General features: G+C 43.2%; 1 protein-coding gene across 1 annotated transcript in view; it reads left to right on the forward strand.

Moving 5' to 3' along the window:
- The window catches only part of Lama4 (laminin subunit alpha 4), a 147448-nt gene that overhangs the window by 50737 nt on the left and 70355 nt on the right, over window positions 1-26356 (forward strand). The window contains exons 5-10 of the mRNA XM_052751417.1: window positions 8358-8572; window positions 10795-10869; window positions 12708-12859; window positions 15562-15672; window positions 22574-22685; window positions 25598-25765. Coding sequence (XP_052607377.1) covers window positions 8358-8572; window positions 10795-10869; window positions 12708-12859; window positions 15562-15672; window positions 22574-22685; window positions 25598-25765 — 833 coding nt within the window. The remainder of the gene's footprint in view (window positions 1-8357; window positions 8573-10794; window positions 10870-12707; window positions 12860-15561; window positions 15673-22573; window positions 22686-25597; window positions 25766-26356) is intronic.

The following is a 26356-nucleotide window of genomic DNA, read 5'->3' on the forward strand; positions in this document are numbered from 1 at the left end:
GTTTATCTTCAATGGTTTTGAGATTGATGTATAAGTTCGGAGTGGAGAAATATTCTACAACATCAAGTTGGGTGTTGTCCTCAAATCTCATGGCCCAGTATAGCTATAATAGTATGTTCCCTTGGGGTCCAGACCAGCCTGGTATCTTGGGATAAATAGACAGGGAAAGAAGAAATTGAATCTGGGTGTTTGGGGGAGATTCTCCAGATGATTTTAGTAAGCCTCCCCTCTCTCCAGCATAACAAACCAGTACGATAATTCATATCTCTCCCACAAAGAGCAAGGCTCCCTGGGTAAACAGAAAGTGGGTCTTCCTGTCTTGAATCCTCTATTGCTCATAGAAATGTACAAACCAGCTATTTAATTCGCTCATCATTCCACCTCTTACAAAATAAAATTCACAAACCTGGGTGTTCTGAATCCCTGTTTGTTGTTTACACAAAATGTTCTTTTTAGTTGCCCCATGGTTTGCTCAAGAAACACCTCAGCAGCTAAGCATGCAGCGAGGCTTCCTACTGAATGATTTCCTAGTGAGATATTTGCAATTCATTCCCCCTAGGATGAAATGCCTTTAACTAAAAGAATCTCGCAGAGAGGTCTTCTTAACAGAGACACCATGAACACCGGCCTCACCATTGGACTTAGGCAGCTCCAGGATGTTGTGACTCCATAAAGACAGCGAGGGAAGGGCCAGAGGTACTGGCCAAAACTTTAGTCTAGCAATATATCCACAGACTCCTCACCTCGTGGGCAGCATATGCAGGCTAGCCCCTCTGTGGGACTCACAAACTCAGCCTGTGGCTCAAGAAATAAATCCTTAATTACAAGACATCTGTCTCCTAAGAAATATCCCTGCATCTCTCAGAGAGTGGTTCTGAAATGTAAAAGCAGTCTCAGCTTGTGGTAAAGAAAGCAGATCTCTACGTTGTTATACTGACTTTTAAAAGTGCAAGATGTAGGTAATTCTTGCACCGGGTGAATGGAAGTTTTCCTTTCCATTAGCATTATAAGGGGGAAAATGAGTGCTAAGGACTCACATGGGGATTGGCAAAGGAGATCAGATGGGATGATTAATTAATGTTTGTGACACAATCATTATGTGTCTCCTTATTTGGAGACACAAAAATATGAGGCACACAATTTACTCATTTTCTGGCTCTGTGGGAGGTCTGAGATAATTGTTTATCAGGCAAGGATGGAGGTTTTTCTCCTGTGTCTGAAGTTAAATTCTGTGTAGTCTGATGAGGACAGAGCATATTGCTAATGGACCTCCGATGTCTGCTATAAGGAGTTAATGGCCCTGCTGACCAAGTACCAGGCTGGCACACATAAGACCTCTGTGGGGAAACAGGGGTTTCCACTCTGACACAGGACAGCATGCCCACTACAGCACGTGATTGCAGATATAAAAAAAAAAATTACTCTGCATATATCAGAGGCTCATGTGATCTGCCGTTACCCAGTAAGCCAAGTCTTGATATGTTTGTACTGCCCCTGGAAATATATGCTTTAGAAAGAACTCCAGGAGACTGTACAGTGGAGGGATTCTAAATCAGCTCACCACAGAGATACTTACTTGCACAATCATGCTTACTGCTGCATTGCTCACAGTAGCCAAGGTATGGAGTAAGCCAGAAGCTCTATCAACAGATAAGCAGATAAGAAAATGTACATCTATGCAATGGAATTTTATTCAGCTCATAAGTAGAATTAAATTATGACATTTGCAGGGGTGGATGAAACTGGATAGAGGAGGTTATGTTTAGCAAAATAAGCCAGACTCTTGAAAGAGTCCGATTGTGAGCTAACATGTGGGTGCTGAGAATAAAACCCAGGTCCTCTGCAAGAACAGCCAGAGCTCCTAACCACGGAGCCATCTCTCCAGCCTTTTGATTTCTTTTAGTTTTGTTTATATTCTGTTTGAAATTCCGTTCTGGTTTTCTTTTCGGAAAACCCATAGAGCCATAAAAACCATAAAAGTCATGGGTGTGAGGAGTTTCCACCTAATTTTATGTTTGAAATTCTAAGATCATTTAAATGAACACTGGAGGGTACAGTCTATGTAAATATTTGTTTTTTAAAATGGAGTCACACTATATATGAGTTGAAAGTCTGAAACATAAAATGTGTTTTGCTTGGTCTGTCTCCTACCCTACTAAGTAATATAGATCAAATGCAGCCATTGACCTTGTCAGCACAGTTATGTCCACTCCTCTCAGTTGGCCTGGGCTCCCGCCTGCCTCTTTTTCCTAAAGTACCCCTCCTACCTGTTGGACTTGCCAATCCTCAGGTCCACCAGATCAACCAGAGATCTTCAATAACTGATGCTTACTGAGTGCTTTCTGTGTGTCGGGCACTTTATACATACTTTACATACAGCAATGGAGTTAAGTGTCAAAGACAATACTGTGGGCTACCATTTTAGCCTTATTTACAAGAGGAAGAAACTGAGACACAAAGGATTAAGTCACAATTTTTCTAATCTCTGCTACGACACTGTGAGCTGACCTACAGAAACAGTCTCTTACTGTCCACTCTTCTCATATCATAGTATCTGACATACTATTGGTACCTGGCTATATATTTTTAAGTAGTCCCTTTTTAACAACAACAACAAAAGCAGTAATCTAATGTTCATTTAAAGACAGGAACAATGCCATTTGAACAGTCAATCCTTTGTTGCCTCATTATACCCTACACCTCCCATCCCCATCCCAGGAAAATGGAAAGGAGTGAGCTAGAATTAGTTAAATCAGATCATGGCTTTCTTGCTAAGTTGAAGCTGCAAATGGAAGTTGGCTGCTGATGTGTGTGATTAGAAAACTCACAACCTGCTGGGGATATAGATGTTTCTTGTTTGTTTGTTTTTCACTCTTTACTCTTTTTACTCTTTGTGGGGGGGGCACCACCCAGCTCCCTAACAAACACATGGAGACTTATTCTTACTTATAAGTGCCTGACCTTAGCTTGGCTACTTCCTAGCCAGCTTTTCTTAACTTAAATTATCCTGTCTGCCTTTTGTCTCTGGGCTCTGTTCCTGTATACCTTTTCTTTCCTTCTTAGTCTGTGTCTGGCAGGGTGACTGGCCCCTGGCATCCTCCTCTCTTTCTTTTCTCAATCCTCTTCTCTTCTCTTTTTCTCCTTCTATTTATTCTCTTTGCCTGCCAGCCCTGCCTATCCCTCTCCTGCCTAGCTATTGACCATTCAGCTCTTTATTAAACCAATTAGGTATTTTTGGCAGGAACAGTAACACAGCTTCTCAGAGCTAAACAAATGTACCGTAAAAGAATGCAACACATCTTTGCATCATTAAACAAATATTCTGTAGCATAAAAGAATGTCACACATCTTTAATTAATATTCCACAAGATGGGAAAGGTTTGCTTTTCTCATTCCTATCCAGTATGGCCTTCAGTTCACAAGAGGTACACTTGAAAGATGTGGAACCTGACGCTCAGAGTCATGAGGAGACTTAATCTAAGCTCCTAAGGATGGCTACTGATAGATCCATTATCAAAATCCAGGGCCCTTGCTCTTCATGCAATTTTTCAGATTGCAGACTTACATGGTCCCAGTGCTTCTGCCTCAGTGGTCCACATTGCTTTATCACATACTTCCACCTTTTTGATTTTCTGGCAGGATAAGGACCATGCTAAGACCTTATGAAGCTTTGCCATGTGGGTGCTGTTGCTAAAGGATCCGAGGAGAATGGGGGAAGCCAAAACATAGCCATAGTGACCTTAGTACCCTGAAGTGTGAGGTGGGAACAGGACTCCAGCAAAGAGACACAGGCAGAGTGCAGTGTCATCAGAGATGTTGATGGTGACGGTGGTGAGGAGAGTGATGACACTGATGATGATGATGGGCTTAGAGATAAAAAAAATAAATAAAAGAACAGTAAAGAAGACTGGGAGAGCACTAACAGCTACTGTCGTTTTTGATGATGCAGACATTTGCCCTAATTCCATCTTAAAGGCACCAAGTCTTTGAACAAGCTGTCGGCACTATCATTTTCATAGGATTCGTCTGGACCTGTTCTCTGCCTTGCCTCTGGCCTTTTGACTTCTAACCTTGAACAGCCTCTTCTCCTTCCCTAGCCTTATTCCTCAATCTTGGATAAACAAGAGAAGCACATTTAAATGACACCTCCTCTCTAATGTGCCTTCTCTCTCTTGAAATACCTTCTTATTTACCACCCCCCCAAGATGACTAGAGTCTGACCCTTCCAGAAAAATTTTCTGAGCCACCCAAGCAAGGAGTTTTGGATTCCTCAAAGAAAAAAGGCTTTCAGTGCTGTGTGGCCCTTGGGGGAGAAGTTGAAGAGGAAGGAGAGAAAACAATAGCTACCGATCAAAATGGTTTGTTGTTGTTGTTCTTGTTGTTGTTCTTGTTGTTCTTGTTGTTGTTAAGGCCAGGCACAGTGACACATGTCTGCACATCTAGCATCTGGGAGGGGAAAGAAGGGAGAATCAGGAGCTTGAGGTCATCCTTGGCTACTTAGCAAGTTTAAGGTCAACCTTGGCCACATAAGACCCTGTCTCAAAAAACAACAACAACAAAAAATTGTTTTGTTAAATGCAAGATGGTTAAACTATCTTTTTTGCATTGAATGGACTATCAGTTTATCCATGCTGGCTTCCTTATCTATAAATGTGGGATTTTGAAGGGGACAATAAATCAGGGAACATTTGTATGCTAGCTCTGTAAAGTCCACAGGGCCGAAAGTTCAGATTGTATCTTCAGAGTTGACTCTAAACCTACCACCAAAGGATGGTCTTGAAACTCAGAGGTTTCCATTGTGATCAAGACTCCAATTTACAGGATACAAAACTTTGTTTTCCCGTGTGTGTGTGTGTGTGTGTGTGTGTGTGTGTGTGTGTGTGTATACACCACATGTATATATGTGCATGTGGAGGCCAAGTGTTTTCCTCAATCATTCTCTACTTTACATTTTTTGAGAGAGAGTCTCGCACTGAAGTTGGATTTTGCAAATTCAGCTACACTAGCTGGCCAGAGAGCTCCAAGAACCTACCCATCTCCATCCCCCATGCCGGGATTACACGCATGTTCTTTAATTTATGTGCATTCTGAAAATTAAACTCAGGTCTCCAGTTCGCACAACAAGCATTTTATCAACTGAGCCATCTCCAGGTCCCCATTGATCTTCCCTTTATGGCAGGCCAGGAGGCAACCTATAGTGATGGAATGGAATCAATGGAGAAAACAAAGAAACTAGCATCTGGCCTCCATGAGGCAAGCAAGTCCTTTCACCCAAGACCTCAAGATTCCCAGCTGCATACTGAAGTGGATCTGAGTCCAATTTCAATAACCAACAAGTCTAATATTTTCTGTTTGGTGAACTGCAGCAAAGAATAGAAATTCAATCCAGCCACATGCTCCACCGTGAATAATTTATGCTGGCCGGAAGACCAAAGGCCCTAGAAATCTGAAGCACAAAGACATAAGAAATTATGAATAACAAAACTCATTGGACATTTCCTCTTGGGGTGTTTCTTTGTGGAGTGTGTAGAGCTTACATTCGTCCTCATCTTTTTCATTGACTTGTAGAGTGCATTATATTATATTTAATTCATTTCCTGTTCTTTCAGAACAGGAGCTGCATTTTTCCTCTTCCTGTCTCCCCCCATGCCTTACACAAAGCGGACATGAATTGTCCCTCTGTTGAATGAATTTACTTATTCATTCATAGCAGCAGCAGCAGTGTGATGCAGGGTAGAGCAGGGGAAAGAACATCAGGGTTGGAAGGTCTGGGCCTTGAACTGTGACCTCCTGGGTGATCTTGGAAAATGGAAGCAGCTAGCCTCTCAGCCTCAGAATGTCAGGTGTGAGTGGTCTTCCTTCCAGCTGTCAGTGGGAACTGAAAGAGCTAACAGGGCAGCTCTGATACACAAGCAAAGGATATAAAAAAGACTGACAGACACCAACATCGCAGCTCCGCCGAAAGACAGACAGACATCACGAAAAGGCCGAGAGCCTGTGCACCGTGTGTTGAACAGTAATGTGGTTAGAGGGCCCCGGAATGACATGTGATTTGGTTGCTCTCCTTGATCTGTTTTCCAAATGTTCTGAACCATGGTTCTCTTGCCTCGAAGGGAAAACGTTTTAGGTGTAGTATCTTATCATTGCCCTGATGTCGATCTCTGGAAAAGTCCTCCCTACTGTCCACTCCTGAGACCATCTCCCCAAATCTATGCCACATCCCTCTTTGGTCTCTGTTCCAATGTGAGAGCAGCCAACTCCACTTCTTCCCTTTCATCACACTCAGAATCCTCCACTAGATTTCTCTTTTCTTTTCCCTTTCCCATGAGAACTGATTTCTCTGCCTGACCTTCAGCTCCGCTGAGGAGTGACTGAATGTCTCTTCCGGCCCCTCCCATGCTGCCTTTAGCTCCTCTTAGCCCATCTTCCATACTCTAGCTTTAGGCCCTACAGCAAAGGACAGTCCACAGTCACCCAGCAACACATGTGGTTTAACCTTGGCATACTCTGCTAATCTCTAAAAATGCAATGCTGCAGCAAAATCCAAATTCCTACTTTTTCCTTCCAAAATAAGGTCTGCCAGCCCAAGTCCTCTGTTTCCTGACAGCTAACAGCCTGGTAACAAATGACTGGTGGCTTTGAGCAGGTGTCCCCTTACGTGGGGTCAGTGGTCCTCGCTCTCAAAACAGGGTCACTTTGGCAAACAAGAAGGCATTTCTGCCTCTAGACAGAGGAAACCTCATCAGCGTACACAGCATGGCTCATGAGTGATGGCTGAAGAGATGTTTGGTCTCCACCTCTGCTCACTGGGTGTCCTCCTAAAAGGCTGCTATGATATAGACACTGGCTCTTCTCCCCACCCCTCATAGATGTAGGTGGGTACCTAGTCTCTGTTAGTTCATATACTAAAGTACCTAGAACAGCAATCTGGGTTCTACTCTGGTTTTTTTGTTTGGTTTTTTGTTTTTTTGTTTTTTGGGGGTTTTTTTTGGTTTTTCGAGACAGGGTTTCTCTGTGTAGCTTTGCGCCTTTCCTGAAACTCGCTCTGTAGACCAGGCTGGCCTCGAACTCACAAAGATCCGCCTGCCTCTGCCTCCCAAGTGCTGGGATTAAAGGTGTGCACCACCACTGCCCGGCTTCTACTCTGTTTCTTCTGGTGTTCTCAGTGCCACCGCCCACTTTCTGTCCAGACTGCCTTTGCTCAATCACAAGATGGCAGCCAATAGCTAAGGGCCTGGCCTGCTGCCCTTCTATGATGGTCAAACAAGGATCTAGGCTATGCTTCTGTGCTGGCTATTTTTATGTCAGCTTGACACAAACTAGAGTTATCTGAAAGGAGGGAGCCTCAATTGAGAAAATGCTTTCATAAGATCCAGCTGGAGGGCATTTTCTTAATTAGCGATTCATGAGGAAGGGCCCAGCCCTTTGTAGGTGGGCCCATCCCTAGACTGGTGGTCCTGGGTTCTATAAGAAAACAGGCTGAGCAAGCCATGTGAAGCAAGCCCATGAGCAGCACCCCTCCATGATGTCTACATCAGCTCCTGCCTCTAAGTTCCAGCCCTGCTTGAGTTCCTGTCCTGACTTCCATGAGTGATGGACTATGATGTGGAAGTGTAAGCCAAATAAAGCATTTCCCCCACAGCTTGCTTTTGGTCATGGTGTTTCATCATAGCAATAGTAACCCTAACTAGGACAGTTTCCAAGGAATTACTCCCAAGTCAGTCACTTTGGGCTAGGAGAATGCTCGGCACTGATTGGCTCAGGCTAAGTATTGTGGGACAGGTTGTGATTCGGTTCTCAGTAGAGGTTGGTGCCACTAACATTTTGGTCAAAATATTACTCAGTCTTATACTATTAATGTGTCTCATTACTGGACATTTAGCAAATGTGACCCTACTCACCACATGCCAGCTATGCTCACCAGTCCCCAAGATTACCAACAATGCTCTAACACTAATTTAAACAAGACACTCATGCACCTGAACCTGAATAATCTACAACACATTGAGAAGTGGTTCCCCCCCACCACCAAAAAAAAAACCTATAAAGGGGGAGAAATGAGATGAGAGATAATGCCCACCCATAATCTTAGCAGTTGGCAGACTGAGAGAGAAAAATAGATCATGAGTTCAAGACCAGCCTGGGATGTATGGGGACACAGAATCACAATAAACACACAAATAATAAGCAACAAATTTTTAGAAGTCTAATCATATTAATAATATGGAAAAATTGGAACGAATTCTGGGTGGGCATCTATAAATATTCACTATGTATTTCTTCTATGTAGGAAAGATTTTTTTAAGCAATGAAATAACTCTGGATGCTAAATAGTTGGCATGTTTAACACCTTTCAGATGTGCTCCTGGTTACTATGGAAACCCCTTACTCATTGGAAGCACCTGTAAGAAATGTGACTGCAGTGGAAATTCGGATCCCAACCTAATCTTTGAAGACTGCGATGAAATCACTGGCCAGTGCAGGAACTGCTTACGGAATACCACGGGCTTCAAGTGTGAGCGCTGTGCTCCTGGCCACTACGGAGATGCCAGGACTGCCAAGAACTGTGCAGGTACAGGTCCTAAAACCCTCAGCCAGCTGTGTGGCCTGCACTGCTCTCCATCAGAACTGAATTTAGATGAAGAATGTGTGTTGAGGGAATATTGCCAATGTCTCCCCGATTTTATCTATAGCAGTGGTTCTCAACCTCCCTACTGCTGCGACCCTTTAATACAATTCCTCATGTTGTGACCCCCAACCATAAAATTATTTTTGTTACTACTTCATCACTATAATTTTGCTGCTGTGATGAATTGTAATGTAGATATATGATATGCAGGATAGCTGCTATGCAGTGGGACCCATAGTTTGAGGACCGCTGGTGTAGATCGACAAACAGAATGTACATCAGAATTTACCAAAGTTAGACATTTTCATCAAGGCAAGCAATGAACCTTAACTTGTGGGTGGAATGAAGCAAGCGACTTCAACATGAGTGAGTTCTGTCTTATTGTGTTCATCTTTATGATTTTGATTGAAGAAATGAGCCATGTCATGATGTTACCTATATCGACCAAGGACTGAATGATATCTGATATTGGCTCAAGTGAGTTATTTTGTTCTGGAAGCTGTGTCATCTTTCAGTTATGCTTAATAAAATTAACATTCCAGATAAGTAAATTCACAAAGCACAGACACAGTTTAATCACACAGGGTCCTCTACCTTTCCTCAGATCCTCAGAGTCAGTACTTCAGAGAGCAGGTGAGAAATCTAATGTTAGCCTTCAGTACTATTGAAGGGTGCACTTCTCATCCTTAATTTCTCCAGCATATTTGCTGCATAGAATGTGAGGTGAGATGCTCTCCTCCAGGAGGAAGGGCTCAAACTGAGTGCTTCTCCCTAAGAGACTTTTAGGAAGGAGGGAAGAGAAGCAGGGATTGTGCGCTTATAGCATGCATTCTGGGAAATCCCCCCAGCTGAAAGGGTCACTTGAAAGACTTACAAAAGGAAGAGTTTAATGTTGAGAAGAGTGCACCTGTGATCTGACCACAATGAAAATAAACATACCTCCAGAAAAAGAAATGCCTCCAGAGCCACAGTACTAAAAACAAGGGCAGGCAGAAGGAAAACTGTCCAGTCAGGTGGGTCGGGCATTAGAAGTGTGGTGGGAAAATAAAACCTTAGAAAATGGCATCATTATTCTCAAAGCACTAACTAAACCTATATTTAAACAACAAAGATGCAGACGCTCCTAGATGACATGGCCGTGGGAAGCAGCAGAGCATGACTTCGAAGTAGGGTTTAATAAGTCTGCATTTTGTGGAGCATTACACAGCGGAAGTATAATAAGCCATGTGCCCCTTGGAGCTAATCCTCTGTGGTTATTCTGTGAGGGAAAACTCATAACTATTCCAGCTTATGGCTGGCTAGCTAGCAGAGATAGCTTAGGAAGTTTTAAAGTATTACAAATTTACTTCCACATAATAAGTCCGAGGGGATCAGAACGTAACTCAGTAGTAAAGCATACAGTTGGTCCAATCCCCGTCATTGCCTGCTCTCCACCCCGGGGCAAAACAAAAACAACAACAAGAAGAAACTAGTGGAAAATTAGAAGTCTGATAAGATTGGATTTTGGTTTTGTTTTTCAAAAGGCATTGCTGAAAGTCATCAGTGGACGGATGATGAGCTCTCAAGTCTTTTAAATTCATATAAATATGTTCCCAGTTCTTCCCCTGGCACTGTTCCTAGCATCCCCCTGACACCTCCCAATTGGAGTTTGGAATCAGTCTTGCCAAGGGTCAAATGCTTGGGAGCCAAGAATTGCTCCTGGGCCTCTTCACTCTCTCCTCTGGAGCTGTTCCCTCACACCTGGCAGGGACCAACCCATCCCGCCGCTGTTGGATTAACTGGAAACTCTCTCTGATGAAAGGATGGCTTTCGATTTCAAGTTGAATGCTGAGCTCTGTGGTCGTTGTTTCCTTGGGAAAATTTCCTGGGCCTTTCTGGACTAAACATGTGTTGAGTTATGATAGAATCCTAAAGAGTTGGGAGAGGAATCCTAGGGAATGAGATTCAGTTTTGCTTTGGGGTCATATTTGAACATCCCACTTGCCTTCGCTGATAGAAGAGCATTATCCTGATATCACAGGCTCCATACTCATAAGGATGAGCACTATTAATCCCCATTGAAGGATTTCACAGCAGTAGCCAGTATTTGTGGAAACTATGGAAATACTGCCCTGTGTTAAGCATTAGAGGATGACTCCCTACTCTCTTGTTTTTGTTTCCCACAGTGTGCAATTGTGGGGGTGGTCCATGTGACAGCGTAACCGGAGAGTGCTTGGAAGAAGGATTTGAACTCCCTACAGGCATGCACTGCCCAACTATAAGTAAAAATAACAGTACTTGAATGACTGACCCACTTTCTCTAATGCACTGCAGATATTGAGTTAAGAAGAGTCATTTGCAGTTAAAAAAAAAATTTTAAAAATGGAAGAAAAGCATTGACCCCCCCACAAATGATCCTTTGACCTCCACATACACACTGAGGCACACATGCACCCACACATATCATACACACACACACACACACACACACACACACAAAATATGTAATAAATGTAGTAAAAAGAAATGTAAAAGATGAATGTGATACCACTTTCTCTGAAAATGTTTCACTCTCAGCCCTGGATTTAAGGCTGTATTCACTCCAGGGTAATGGACCCTGTACAAAGGTCCCCAGTGGTCTTGCTCTCATTCGACAGTGAGGCAGTTTTGCTGACATCACTCCACTTTAGACATCTCACTTAGCTAGTCTTCACACTCAGCTTCATGGTCCCAGGACAGAGCTCCTCCTGCATTGTCTGAGAAGTCCTCATATAATGGGACAGACAATGCTTCACAACACCTGCAGACACAGAAACACCAGGAGGCTTGAGTAGCTTTCCCCAACTCACTCCCAATCTGGGGTGTGGCCAGAAATAATGTAATAAGTTATTACAAAGCAGAGTTGCTTGCTTTTACTTTCCTGGATTGCTTTGTCACTCGTGAGCAACAAAGCTTTTGTCTTAAAGAATATTCAAACATTATGCATCCCTTCCCCCAAACAAAAGTATATTGATCCCAAAGTCCTGGTGAGCAGAAGAGATTAAATATTGCCAGTGCATCATATCTTAGGAAGTGCCCAAGATGTGAGATACAGCAGGGCAAAGTCTGCAATTATCAACTAGATTGTCCCTTGACCAGCTCCGTTTAAAGACACCCAGATGCCTACATAGCCTTAAACATTGTCAGCAGCCTGAAATGTAGGCTGGAGACTCATTTTCTAAGGGAGCTGATAGGTAGTGCTGTGTTGACCTTCCAATAACAAATTAACATATTAACATGCATTAACCCTTTAGTTGCCATTTCTCAGCTCTCCAGAAAACAGCAGCACCCATGGGAAGGAGCTTGGGAACTGGCAAGGTACAAAGAGAGGTCAAGACAGGGTTCAAAGCTTGGTGTGTGTTCCTTTTGATTGTATCCATGGAGGACTGCTGGGTCCTGGGTGGGGATCACAGTGTGAGAGGTGAGGAGTGATGAGAGACGGAGGCTCGTCTCTTCAACATGCCAGGTTTGGTCAGATCCTTGGCACCTTTCTTGGAGACCAAGTCATGACATTAGCCAAAAATTGTACCCTACAGACCTGCTCTGAGGACCTGTTCATCTAGACAGGAGACGGGGCATGGAGAGGAGCCAGGCCCTCCCTGGGGGAGGCAAAGGCAGGTGCAGCATTTGTGCACTGACTGAGAAAAGCTAATGGGGCTAAAAAGATGCTTGGCCACCGGCCTGCTCTACCAGCTGCCACCGAGCAAAGATGGGAGGGAGGCTGACAAGAAGGGAATCTTTCCAGAGGGGTCTGGAGTCCCACTACTAAAGAAAAGTGGGCAGAGCTTCTTGTCCATCCATCCCATGGTCCTCTTCCTTCCTGTCAGCAATTCGAGTTGCTGTTAACCCACTGTCCCTGCTGCCTGTTTCTCATTATGTTTTAAGTGGAAATCCTGCCTGGTGTACAGTTTGGTTGGGTAAAGACTGGTTCTACATGGCCAGAGCAGCCCCTCAGGAAACAAAAATAAATGTGGTCTTGGTCAAGGGGGTCCACATTAAAGCCATGTGCTTCCAGCTGCCTTTTGGTTCTGCAGAAATGACAGCCCCGTTTCATCTGCAGGCTGTGACAAGTGCATCTGGGACCTGACCGATGACCTGCGGTTAGCAGCGCTGTCCATCCAAGAGAGCAAAACCGGGCTGCTGAGCGTGTCCTCTGGCGCTGCGGCGCATAGACACATTAATGAGATGAACTCTACCATTCACCTCCTCAAAGTATGCTAAATGTTGTGTTTTGGTCTGCGCCTCCACTGTAGTTCCACAGGCTCCCTCTTGGCCACGTCTGTGGCCTGGTGGCAGCTGAGCTCCGTGGCTGTACCACAGATTATGTAGTTTCAACATAGATAATACCTGTTACATGAGAAGTTAGGAGAAGTTCATCATAACCATGAGCTAATGCCCCAATCAGAAGCTGCCATTTATGTAAGAGAGCATATGGAAAAATGAAATCAATAACAGATTAGTATCTACACTAGAAACTCTTCTTTGCAAAGCTGTGCATTCATTATCCAAACACAAGCCTACCCAGTATACCTTAATTTCAGCCCGCAGGGTTCTGAGGAGTTTATCTGGAACCTCCCTCATCCCCTTTCAAGTTTTCCTTCTTGCTTACACCTGTTCTCTGTTTTTCCAATCCCTCTCTCTCTTTCTCTGTCTCTGTCTTTTTCTCAATCTCTCTGTCTCTGAAACACATGCACACATCCTCAAACACACAAACATATACACATGTGTTTGTTCTCCTACCTCTATAGAAGAAACAAGTTAAAGGAAGTCAGTGGGAAAAAAATAAATAAAATAAATAGATAAAATAAAAACATCTCATATGTGTCAGCTTTAAGAGGCCTTTCCTCTTGTAATGGACCTCCATCACAGCCAGCAGATGTTGTTATCAACAACAGAGTTCAGTGAAAAGCCATCAGACTTAATGTCAGACTGTTTTATTTTCTTAGTCAAGCTAGCATAATGACTGGGAGCATACACTGTTTTGTCCAGACCCAGCTCTAGCCATCACTATGTGAGCTCAGGTAAGTTAATGAACCTCTCTGTTTTTCAGTGTCCTCATGTAGTAATGAGGGCATTACTGGGGAAGAGCCACTGAACTGGAATATGTGAAGCAGTAAGAACAGGACCTAACATTCATTACTTCGGGGGGGGGGGTGTCAAATAATATCCACAATTGGCTAAAAATATGCAACGCAGACCAAAATAAATGTCCTAAATGGTACCATTTGGAACTGCTGTGCCAAACTCCCCTGCCCAGACACATAAGAACATTAATTCTCAGAGGAATCCTCCAGACCCAGGGCAGTGAATGCACTCAAGCCTTGCCATAAGGCACATCTCACATGGGTGTAGATGAATTTCTAAACGGTCTTATTAAATAAAAAACACGGAGCCAGATATAGGGGTTAAAGCCTGAGAGAGATCAGAGGAATAGGAACAGCCACAAGCTAACCTCACCTCACCGATACCTTAGCTTCCAAATGTGACTTACTTCCTGTCTACCCACGCCTATATACCTTGCTGTTCTGCCATCTGATTTGCTCTCTCTGTCCAGCTACATCACTTCCTCTTTCTGCCCAGTTCTGTCACTTCCTGTCTGTCTGTACAAACCTCCAGACCTCCATGGTTAACTAGTGTTGGGATTTAAGGCGTGTGCCACCATGCCTGGCTCTGTTTCCAGTGTGGCCTTGAACTCACAGAGATCCAGACAGATCCCTGCCTCCCAAGTGATAGGATTGCATGACTTTTGTGTTTACTTATAATGGCTTGGTTTTTCCTCTGATCTCCAGGCAAGCTTTATTTATTAGAGCACAAATAAAACATCACCACATTTCAGCACAAATAAAATATCACCACACATGGGTGTCACTGCAGTTGGCAGGAAAGCTCTACCAGGATTAAAAGGCTTAATCCAAAGCAGCCCCAGGACAGCTGCATTTCCACCAAATTTCTCATAAATGCAAGTTGGGGGATGGGGGAGGGTAGTGATCCAAAATAGAGAGACTCTGTCTCTCTACATCCAAAGGAGGAAAATGCACTTCTAAAAATCCATTTTCATTGATCCTGATTACTACTTGTGTTTCTCTAAGACCTGATTAGATTGAAATTTGCCAGATTCCCAGGACCACCTCCAGCCTAATTATAGTTTTGTGACAACAGAAAAGGGTGTCCTTTCCTTGCAGCCAGCCCAGGGCCTGGCCAGAGCTCCCTAAACTACATTAAGTGGAGTTGGCAGACTTTCAGGCCCGGAAACTCAGGCCCCTCCTGTAGACCCACTCTATACAGAATGCTGCAGCCGTCTGAGGACCCTCTATTAAGAACAGAGGTCATGAGCTGGGGAGATGGCTCAATGGTTAAGAGCATGGCTGCCCTTGCAAGAAGACCTGGATTCAATTCCCAGCACCCATATGGAGGTTCACAACTGTCTGTCACTCCAGTTCCAGGGGATCTAATGCAGTCTTCTGGCCTCCTGGGCATTGTACACACATTGTGTACAGACATACATGCAGGCAAAACAGCCACATACATACAATAAAAATATATTTAGAAAGAAAAGAACAGAGGTCACAGTCTATCTAAATCTTCCTATGTTGAAAGAGTCATGTGTATTATTTAGAACCTGGTGTCTGGGGATGCAAAGATGGCTCAGCAGTTTAGATTGAGTAGTTTTCTTGCAGATGACCAGAGTTAAGTTCCTTGCACCCATGCTGAGTGGCTCACAATCACCAGTAACTCCAGCTCCAGGGAATCCAGCACCCTCTTCTGGCCTCTGTGGACACTACACTCATTCACAAAGATAAAAATTCACACTAAAATATGGACAAATATTTACTTTATCAATAAATAAAAGTCAAATCTTTTAAGACTGTTGGGACACAATGACTAAAATTTTGAAAACACTTTTTTTTTCACAGACAAGGTTGTCAGAGAGAGAAAACCAGTATACCCTGAGAAAGATCCAGATCAGCAACTCTGAGAGCACAATGAGAAGCCTTCTGTCTGACGTGGAAGAACTGGATGAGAAGGTACGTGTTCCGTGTCCAACGTACCGTGTGACAAAACTTTTCCTGGGGAGACGCAACACACACGTCTGTTTACCCCAGATACCACCAAAGTCCACCTTCATGAACCAGTGAGTTTTATTAGGATTACTTAAAGGAATATGGATGAAGGGGTTCCTCACATTAAGAGCAGAAATGACTCAAAGACAGATGTATCAGCAAAGCTCACCCCAGCATCGGTGATAACTTACAGAGCTGGGAACCTGGAGCACACTGTACAGCCTGAAGGCAGCTCAACAGGTTGGAGAGTGTCCTTTCTGGGTGACTCAGCTGGTCTACACCTCTTCCAGGCAGCTCGTTGGTTTCTGTTTCTTCCAGGCAGCTGGTCTGGTCTCAGAGTCTGCTTTGTAGTTGGTTTCTTGGGGTCTTCTTTGTACCTTAGCTCAGATCATCTGAGAGGGACTCTCAGCTTTTATTGTTCACTCTGGCAGGGAGGGGCCTAGGAATCTGATCAGTTTCAGGGACTTCCTGAAGTTATTTTGAGTCATTTACCTTCCTATTTAAGGAGCATCTCTGTAGGATAGATTATTTCAATCCCAGAGGAAACTGTTAACGCAACAGGGTCCACCTTGAAGAGTCCAGGTAGCCCGTGTGAGCCAAACAAGTCACAAGCAATGAGTCTTGGAAAGTTCAGTGACCCATGAGTGTCCAAATAAATCAAGGCCAGATCCACAGAGAAAGTTAACACAGGACATCTTCCTATCTTCATGTTTTAATAGGTTTTCTCGAAAAAACTGTGTTTACGGAGAACTTTCTATGCATTTATAGCTGACTGACACAGTTGATATGTGCTATAACTAAGATAGTCATTCAACTGTTTGCCTTAGCTCTGTACAGGCAAGAGCTATCGAGCATCCAGAAATATGCTCTATTATACACAATAAACACTTTAAATATGAGTAAAGGAGCATTGATCACAAAGAGAAAAACAAGAAATTGTACTGAAAAAGAAATTTTATGAGATGGTAAAAAAAAAAAAGTCACTTTCATGCTGGCAAGGTGGCTTAGATGGTAAAAACCCTTGCCACACGAGGCTGGCAACCCGAGTTCAATCCCCAGAACCCGTATGGAGACAACTCGTGTTTAAAAGGTTCTTATTTGATTTCAGCACGCATCACACACACACACACACACACACACACACACACACCACACACACACACATAATAATAATAATAATAATAATAATAATAATAATAATAATAATAAATTAAAATTTTTGAAAAGAAAAGCCAAGTTCAGCCTTCACATTATACCATAAATTAAAATGAATTCCAGGTAGATTAAAGAGACAAGAATAAATTTCAAGTCCACAGGAAAACAGAACCAGTAATTACTAGCATCAAAAGGAATTAGCATAACAAATTTAGTATGAAGATCTACAAAAATATAGACAATAGAATTTGACAAATTATAATTTCAACTCTCAGAGGAACACTGAATAGTCAAATAGACTGAGGACAAATACTAAGAGACACATGGCTTACAAAAACTCTCACCCAAGGCTGGAGAGGTGGTTTCAGTGGTGAAGAGCGCTTGTTGCTTTTGCAGAGGACCCAGGTTCTAGTCTCAGCACCCACATGGCAACTACAACTGTCTGCAACTCCAGTCCCAGGACATTCAACAGCCTCTTCTGACCTCTGTGGGCACCAGGCAAACACACACTGTGCTTTCATTGTTCATGTTCATTACCACAGTGAGGAAAACCAGTGATACGGCCTCACACTTGACAATTAGTACCTCTATGGTCAAAATCTCACACATTCTATGCATCTCAAGTCACTGGGTTTTGGAGAAGTTTGGGGTTTAGGGGTACATATATTATTGTTGTTGTTTGTTTGCCAACCTCTATATCTAAGTCTTCCAGCCCCCATTTGGAAGTCCCCCAGAACTATTCCATACCATTTACCCCTGGGGTAACCCTGAAGGATGCCCATGTATCTTGTGTTTACAAAGAAACCATGTTCCAAAGGTTTTCCCTGTTACAGCTGATGATCAGACCTGTATAGAAATACCCAAGACCAGGCCAAGGTTCCACTGTTCTATGTCCCCAAGCCTGTCATGCCCAAGGTAGAGCATGGTGGCCTACGAGCAGAGGTGGAAACAGCAGCTCCCTCCCAATGTCAGTGCTCAGCTTCTCTCTCTGGGTCCTAAAAATCGGCAGTGGAGGCCATTGTCACAGAGATCAAGTTCACCCCAGTCTTCCACCCACACAAAGAGCCTCTATGTATCAGCTCATGTGAAGAATATCATATGGGAAGCCGGGCGGTGGTGGCGCACGCCTTTAATCCCCAGCACTCGGGAGGCAGAGCCAGGCGGATCTCTGTGAGTTCGAGGCCAGTCTGGGCTACCAAGTGAGTTCCAGGAGAGGCGCAAAGCTACACAGAGAAACCCTGTCTCGAAAAACCAAAAAAAAAAAAAAAGTGTTTGAGCCTCTTCACTGGCCCTGCCATAAAGGCAAGATGAGAGAAATTGTGATCCTTTCAAAAAGCATCACACACCTTTCCAAAAGCATTCACAGTTACTGTGACAGGTGCTAAGCATTTTGAAGTCAATATTAGGCCCTGCTCTCAAGGTGCCTAGAGTGTACCAGGGAGCAGATACATTGTTTAAAATGATATACTGTTTAGCACTGGAGTCCTGGTACAGAAGAAATCATAAGTAACTCTAAGGAAGAAATATGAATCCTCTATTAGGGAAAGTAAATATTGCCTTGAGTGTTGAGAATGACAAGGAGGTTATCAAGAACTTCCAAGCAAGGGAAATGTACCATAATGCAAAGAATATGAAGAATATGACATATTCTTGGCACTAGAAGAATTTTGACCTTGCAGTTGAGTTAAGTATTAGACAATAGGCAGGATACAGCAGTTGAAGATCCCCTCAATGAGGAGCCTTGCCCAGCATACCCAGGAACGTGTGTGGCTTTTGCCTATTGAAGTCATTGGAGTGTTTACACAGAACAGCTGATCACAGCTGCATTTCAGAAGCATTCTTTCTCTGTAGAGAGGACAAACTGGTCAGGGAAGATGCCAGGGTAGGGTGCAATGGGAGACGGCCACAGGATCTGGGAAAAGAGAGTGCTCGGTTGCTTCCTTGCCTTCACTGAAAAAGGATTTGTCCTGAGAGTGATGGACTGACACAATGTAAGAGGAGAGAAGCAAAAAGTGGAATGACCTAGGCCGTGTGACCAATGAGAAGTCATGAAGAATGGGGAGGGAGGTTCTGTCTGGACAAAATGGAGCACTAAGACCAAAAATGCAGAGTGAATTCTCTGGATGTTTTAAGTAGAATGCACCTCTAGACGTCCAGAGATGGCTAGAGATTCAAGCCCAGGCACTGATGAGGGATGCACAGGTATCAGACGTTACTAATGTTTAGGAGGAAGGGAAACCCACAGAAGTTGACATCACCGTTCAGTATTTCTGCTTCCTGTCTCTCTGGGGATGTCTTCATTTGCACTCATGTCCTAGGATAATGCCTAAAACTTCCCTACTTTCAATTAAACAATAAAATTCATGATGATCCTATAGACTGGTTAGCATCATCACTTACTTCAAATAAATACAAGGAGAATCCACCCTTGGAGTCGGTAAATGATCAACCTTTTGTAATGATGTAAATAATCAACCAGTTTATAACTATGGGTAATGTCGTAACTGCAGGTTTTTAAAGTAAGGCACACCTGTTTTATCGTGTGCACATACCATTATTTTCCTGCCACAAGCAAAGTTCCAGAAAAGAAGTTAAACCTTTAAAAAATTCATATATACTTTATTATATTTGGTAATTTTTCAATTTCAAGTAATAAATGGTCACCTTTATGGCTATATACGTTGTTCCTAGCTGTATATCTATACAGATAAAGCTGGAGAATGCTGTCCATCCTTATATCTCCCAGCGCCCTCTGGTGCTCATCAGGTAAAAGTTTTCTTTCTCTCTTTCTTTCTTTTTTTTTTTAATCATTTCCATTATCCTCTTGAATTTAAAAAAAATTTCAGACAATATATTTGGTCATTTTTTCTCCTGTCCCAATTCCTCCCAAATCCTCCCCATTTCCATACCCACCCAACTTTACATTCTTTTTCCCTCTCTCTCTTTAAAAACAACCAACCAAATAAACAAAAACCCCAACAAACACACACAAAAATATCCCACAAAAACAAATAAGAACATACAAGCAAAGACCAATAAGACAAAAAAAATGACCAAACACAGGAAAATGAGACAAAAAGAATATTAAAAATCCTGCTGTGTTCTATCTGATGTTGATACCTGTTAGCAAAAGAAAAATCAGTTTCCTCCAATGCAGTCTCACTGGGTATATTAACTACACTTCAGGGTAGGCCCCAGGCCCAGGAGTAGTTGGCCAATACACAAAAAAATTTTTCTTATAGGTGTGGCATCTCTTCAAAGTTTAAAGGCAGAGAAGTAGCAATAGAGCATTCCTTTGAAGTGTGAGACCAGAGTATGTATGCATATTTGTGTGTTTATTCAATTTAGAAAATGAGCTTCGTTCTTTCTAAATATAATATTTAAATGGGATCAACCATACACTTTTTAACATGTCATATACATATTCATATGTTTTAAAAGCAGTGAGGGGTGGCGTCAAATTAAGATTCGTTTTATTTTCTATATTATCTAATTTTTAAATGGCTACACTATTTTTTCCTTTGGAAAGCATTAGAATAAGCCCAGGAGGAGACTGGGCTTTGGGGGAAGGGATGTGATGACTCAGAAGACAATGTGTACCGGGAATGCACAGCTTGTAAAGAATCTGATGGCCAATGTTGCCTCTTGCACAGCCCCATTTTATAGGAATTACTGACTTGGCTGATAAAAGGATTCTGTCTTACTTAGGCTACTGTTGCTGTGATGAAATACCATGCATGACCAAAGCAGCTGGGGGAGGAAAGGGTTGATTTCACTCACAGTTCTATATAACAGTTCATTATCAAAAGGAATGAGGGCAGGAACTCACACAAGGCAGGAACCTAGAGGCAGGAGCTGAGGCAGAGTCCTTGGAGGGGTCCTGCATACTAGTTTGTTCCCCATGGCTTGCTCGGCCTTATAGAACCCAGAACCACCCAGGGATGGCCCCACCCACAATGGGCTAGGTCTTCCCCCATCAATCACTAATTAATAAAATGCCCTACAGGCTTGCCTACAGCCAGATCTTATGGAGGCATTTTCTCAGTTGAGGCTCCCTCCTCTCCGATGACTCTAGCCTGTGCCATGTTGACATAAAACCAGCCAGTACAACTTCTAAATGTGTCTGTACTGATACTATTTCTGCATCTTCTTTCTTAGCCACCATGGAGTGACACTTGCTTGGTTTATCCTAGAAAGGGTGAAAATACTGCTGATGATATCATGCCCCAGTCCCCTGGGGAGAACTGCATGACAGAAGAGAGGTTTGGGACAACCCTTACCTAATCTGGAGAACCTGATCAGTAGTCTCTTGGCACTCCATTCATATGGCTTCAGCCTGTGTAGTTGAAGTTTTCTCCAGTCCCCACCAGGTCCCTCGGTCCTGCAGCCACTTATAAAATAATCATTCAGAGGCTTAATATTATTTACAAACTGTATGGCCTATTGCAGGCCTCTTGCTAGATACCTCTTATATCTTAAATTAACGCATTTCTATTAATCTATGTTTTACCATGTATTCCATGGCTTTACCAGTCTGTTGGCATGTTGCTCCTTGGACAGCGGGCTGTTGTCTCCCCAGACTCTGCCTTTCTCTTTACTTTCTCTCTCCTTGGATTTCCCGCCTACCTCTAAGCTGCCTTGCCATAGGCCAAAGCAGCTTATTTATTAACCAATGGGAACAACATATATTCACAGCATACAGAAAGATATCCCCCAGCAAGCCTGCCATTCATGGGATCATTATAGCCCTTTAGCACAGAGCTGAACCAGGAAAGCACCAGAAAAGGCAAGCAGACATCTCTTAAATACAGACTGAAGAACTAACTCCTCCTCCTAGCTACCATAACTGTCAATCTGTCTGTCTAAAGCCAAAAGGACGGGCACATCCTTTGAGAGTCATGTCCTGACCTTGACCTGTGTCCATGCCTTTAGATCATCTCCTGTCTTTAGCTACATACAGAAATGCGCATGTGCGCACACACGCACACGCACACACACACACACACACACACACACACACACACACACACACACACACTTTCTTCTAAAGCCACAGAGCAGACGGGATTTAATGGCGACAGATACTTTATGAGAGCTCTGAGATAGAGGCACCACACTGAAGTGGAGTCAGCCCCTAGGGAAAAAGCAAGTTCCATTTACTCTGTGCCAAATCTGCCTGAGCAGTTATTTGCACACAAGGGCCATCAATGTTGCAGGGAAATTGGAATGGAGCTCTAAACACAGCAGCTAACCCAGTGAGTATAATCCTGTAAATCCCTGTGGTGATTCAGTTTCAGCAGTGGTTGGACCACCCAGTGGGAGCATTTCAAGATCTGCCCTTTCTCTAGATGATTTCCTCTTTGAAGTTTAAACTCTTCAACCAGAACAATGTCAGCAGACATGGGTCATTTCCGAGTCTGGCATCTTGAGATACAGTAACAATTGCAAGGATAAGACACATGTGATAGGCGGTTGGGTTTGGACTGAACCATGACTGATGGCTTTGGTATTGTATCTGATTTTAATAGCATTACCGGATCCTAAAACCGGTCATTACCCAGTCTTCATGTGTGACTCCTAGGACCATTCAGTATGCCTTAGAGCTTGCACACTCCAGGAAAGTTTGTTTGTCAAGTGAATACATTATGCCCGCCCACCCTCGGGTGTGCCTATACAACCTAAATCTAATGTTCATTCATATGATTTGTAGGGAAGTCATGCCTCGAGAAAGGGGAAGCTGCTTCAGAAGGAGAGCATGGATACAATTGACCAAGCAACTCAACTTGTAGAGCAAGCCCACAACATGAGGGACAAAATCCAAGGTGAGTATCTTCTCTTGAGTTTAACTTCATGCCAAGGAACCATCCTTGTGTGAGTGCCAATGGGAGAATGGCTATTGTCAGTGATTGCTACGCGCAGGAGCGCGTTGTTCCAAGTGTTACAAGTTTTAACTTATGTACACTCATCATGGCAGTTCTGCTCATAGAGATTTCTGGACACCCATTCCTATTTATTGTCTGTTCATGTTCAAGAATAAATATATAAAATCACTTAAGCTTAGTGCCACGATACGTTTATATCAAGCAAGTCTGGTGTCTTTAAAATGAAAGAGTGTAGTAGGAGACACACTTTTTTTTTTCAACTATTTTCGGCCCCCAAATATGTCTTAAGAATATTAATAAACCATGTCAGGCCGGGTGGTACATGCCTTTATTCCCAGGACTTGGGTGGCAGAGGCAGGTGGATTTCTGTGATTTGGAGATTAGCCTGGTCTATGGAGTGAGTTCCAGGCTAGTCTGGGCCACACAATGAAACCCTGCCTCAAAAAAAAAAGGGGGGGGGGTTGAATGGAGTGGGGGTGGGAAACCAATCCAAATAGTCACTGGCTGTTTCTGTGGTGCGCTTCCTCAAGGACCAGGCAGATGAGTCCCTTGGGTTTGTAACCCAAAAGAAGGCGGGGGGGGGGGGGGGGGGGGGGGGGGGGGGGGGTGTTACTGTGAGTAAAATTCCTTGCCCTAAAGCACTGTGACAGAGTCTACCTGCTGGAGACTCATTCATCTGTGCTCTGATTTCTAAGGGCAGGCTGTGTCTTGAAGACTGTCTTAACAGCACTGTGAAAGCTGTCATCCATTGCCCAACTGGAAGAGACCGCATTTGTTCTAGGGTAAAGAGGCACTCCTCGGGTTAGAGTCGGCTGAGATCTACTGTTTGTTGCCATGGGTTTTTATTATGCTATACATCAAGAGTTGGATGACAACACCAAATGCCTCTCAGGGCACAACGACAGTAAAGGGACCCACAGTGAGAGATTCATATCTTTATACTGAGGTAGTGGGAGCACATCCCAGGCTAAGGGACACGTAAAGCCCAGATTAATCCTTTGCTTCATTTCCTCGGATGCCTGTAAAGCACAGTAAAAACAAATGGCATGCATTTCAGACTTCCCAGTGCCATCCTCTCTAGCTCATGCGCATTTACCTCTCTGGCTCCCTAGCATTTACTGATAAAATATTCTTTTCCTAAAGGATTGTTCTATTGATTTGTTCCAACAGTGAGAATGAACCTAGAAATTCAATACCCTCATGTTCATCCAATTAAGAAATAAATGCCCCATTAGGCAGCAAGTAGTCAAGACCCTTCTAAGCCTGTCAGAGGAAGTCAGTAACCTAGACTTTGGTCCTAAGGTGTTTCATTCGAAAGGAATTGGAACCATCTTATTTGACCTTTGGTCCTGGGAAAGAATGAGAAAAATACAAAAGAATGGGAAGTGGGAAACAGTAACTTTTATTAGTTTTTCCACTTTTTAAAATAATGTATGAACAGTCTCCAGGGACGCCAGTGTTATTGTCTACATTTCTTTTTGCTAATCTACTCCAGACATAGCCAAAACAAAACATCCCCAAACTGAACAGAATTTACATCAAAATGCCCAATAATTCAGCTTTGCCACTACCAGAACTTGGGGGAGAATGATGTGTTTGATTTATTTAATGTTTACATTTCGTTGATTTCAAGGACTCGCATTTTTGACTTTGTTTGAAAAGTGAATGTTGAATGCTTTGATACATGGAGTTTGGAGGGAGTTAGCATGCAGTGATCTCCCTATAACGCTCGCAGTAATGTTTGGAGCATTCAAACCACCTATTCCCATTTATCTCCCTCGTTTCAGAATTCAGGGATGCTGCGCGGCGCCAGTAGTGCGCCATTTCTCACTCCCAGCCATCTCTCCGATGGCTGCTGGTGACCTTCAAGCTATTACCCACGGAAAATACAGCTCCTCATCCTGGTGTGATTTATGTGACACCAGTGTTTGTTTACTTGTCTTATCTGGCCGACCACATAGATCATAGTGAACCGCAGACACACAATTTCATTATGCCAGGAAGAGAAAGCACTTCCTCCCACAGCAGCCAGAGAACAAGGGAGCCACACAAACCCTCCTCTGATCCTATAGACTAGGAATGAGGGCGTCAGAGAACTGTTAACATGCCAGGGTTTAGGCAAGTTACCTCATCCCTCTGAGCGTCAATGGTCCCTTGGTTCTAAAATCCTTCAGCCTATATCAGATGTAGGGCAACAAGACTCAGTGTCAAATGGCCTAATCTTGAAAATACACACCACCGAAGGCAAATAGAGAAATCATATAATATATAAAAACATATATATTATTCAGAAATATATATATATGTGAGCAAAAGATTTTTAAAAATCTATTTACTAGTTTGTCTCCATGTATAAACAATCTGAAAGGCTCATTTGGACAATTACATATATACTCTGATTTTGGCTTAGAGCTTTGTTTTGTTAAATCATTGACAACTAAAATGCAATTAATATCTCCATTGCGTGCTCCAAGTGACAGGAGACACTGCCAAACATTGCTTCCAAGTCAAGTATTTCTATAAAATATTGAGCAAGGTCCTCAGATTTTTGTGCCTTAAATATTAGTGTTCTCAAACCAGCATGGATGCCCGATGAGCACAGAAGCCAGGCAGGCTCAGGAGCAGCCCATTCCCATTCCGAACACACCTCATAGGACCGGAATGGTTTCCTCAGGTGTGCCTCTCTCCCCTCATGATGAGCCCCCTCCTGTGCTGACACCAACACTCACAGCACAGCCTGGGAATGAGGCTCTCTTTCCACCACCGTAAGGTCAGTCCTAAGCTTTGCCACCAGACCGCACAGCTCTGCATGTCCTTTCCCTGCCCCCAACTCACCATGTTCTTCTTCTCAGAGATCAACAGCAAGATGCTCCATTATGGAGAGAATCAGGACCTTAGCCCAGAGGAAATTGCTGAGAAGCTGATGTTGGCGCAGAAAATGCTGGAGGAGATCCGAAACCGGCAACCATTCCGCACCCAGCAGGAGCTTGTGGATGAGGAAGCAGATGAGGCCCAGGAACGTATGTGTCTTCCATTCCTGGCCAACACGGACTATGTCTTCTTTCTCTATGGGACCAGGAAAAAAGGACAGGGCAACGTTTGGTCAAACAACTAATTCTCAATATTCAGAGCTATGTAGGATTTATATGCCAGCCTGGATTCAAAGGGGAGGACTGGTCACATTCTTGATGAGAAAGGTTGCAAAGGATCTATACATTCAACAAAGAAAATTATAGATTTTCAGATCTGATTTCAGCTGTTGCTGATACTTCATAATACTTTCATCAGTACCTCAGAATTGTAGTTAATACATCCATCCTTAGATCTTATAAATGAGACTCAGGGACTCATTCAGGGAAACTTGACCTTTTGATCAAGAGTTTTAGGTCCAGGCCTAACTTCAAGAATTTGTGAAATTACAGAGATTCTGCCCAGAATCTACATAACTTTTACTACTGTGGAGAAAGAATAGGGACTTAATAGTTGGTAGAGAAAAATAAAAATAAGAAAAAGAAAATTAAATTCCCAAGTCTATAGTGAGAGAAATATTATAGAAAATGTCAACAGTGTTGATGCTCTGATAGCCCTGACTTTTTTTATCACTTTTAACC

This window comes from Peromyscus californicus, unplaced genomic scaffold (assembly GCF_007827085.1).
Source record: "Peromyscus californicus insignis strain IS unplaced genomic scaffold, ASM782708v3 Scaffold_22__1_contigs__length_63687245, whole genome shotgun sequence".
In the NCBI taxonomy this organism is placed as follows: Eukaryota; Metazoa; Chordata; class Mammalia; order Rodentia; family Cricetidae; genus Peromyscus; species Peromyscus californicus.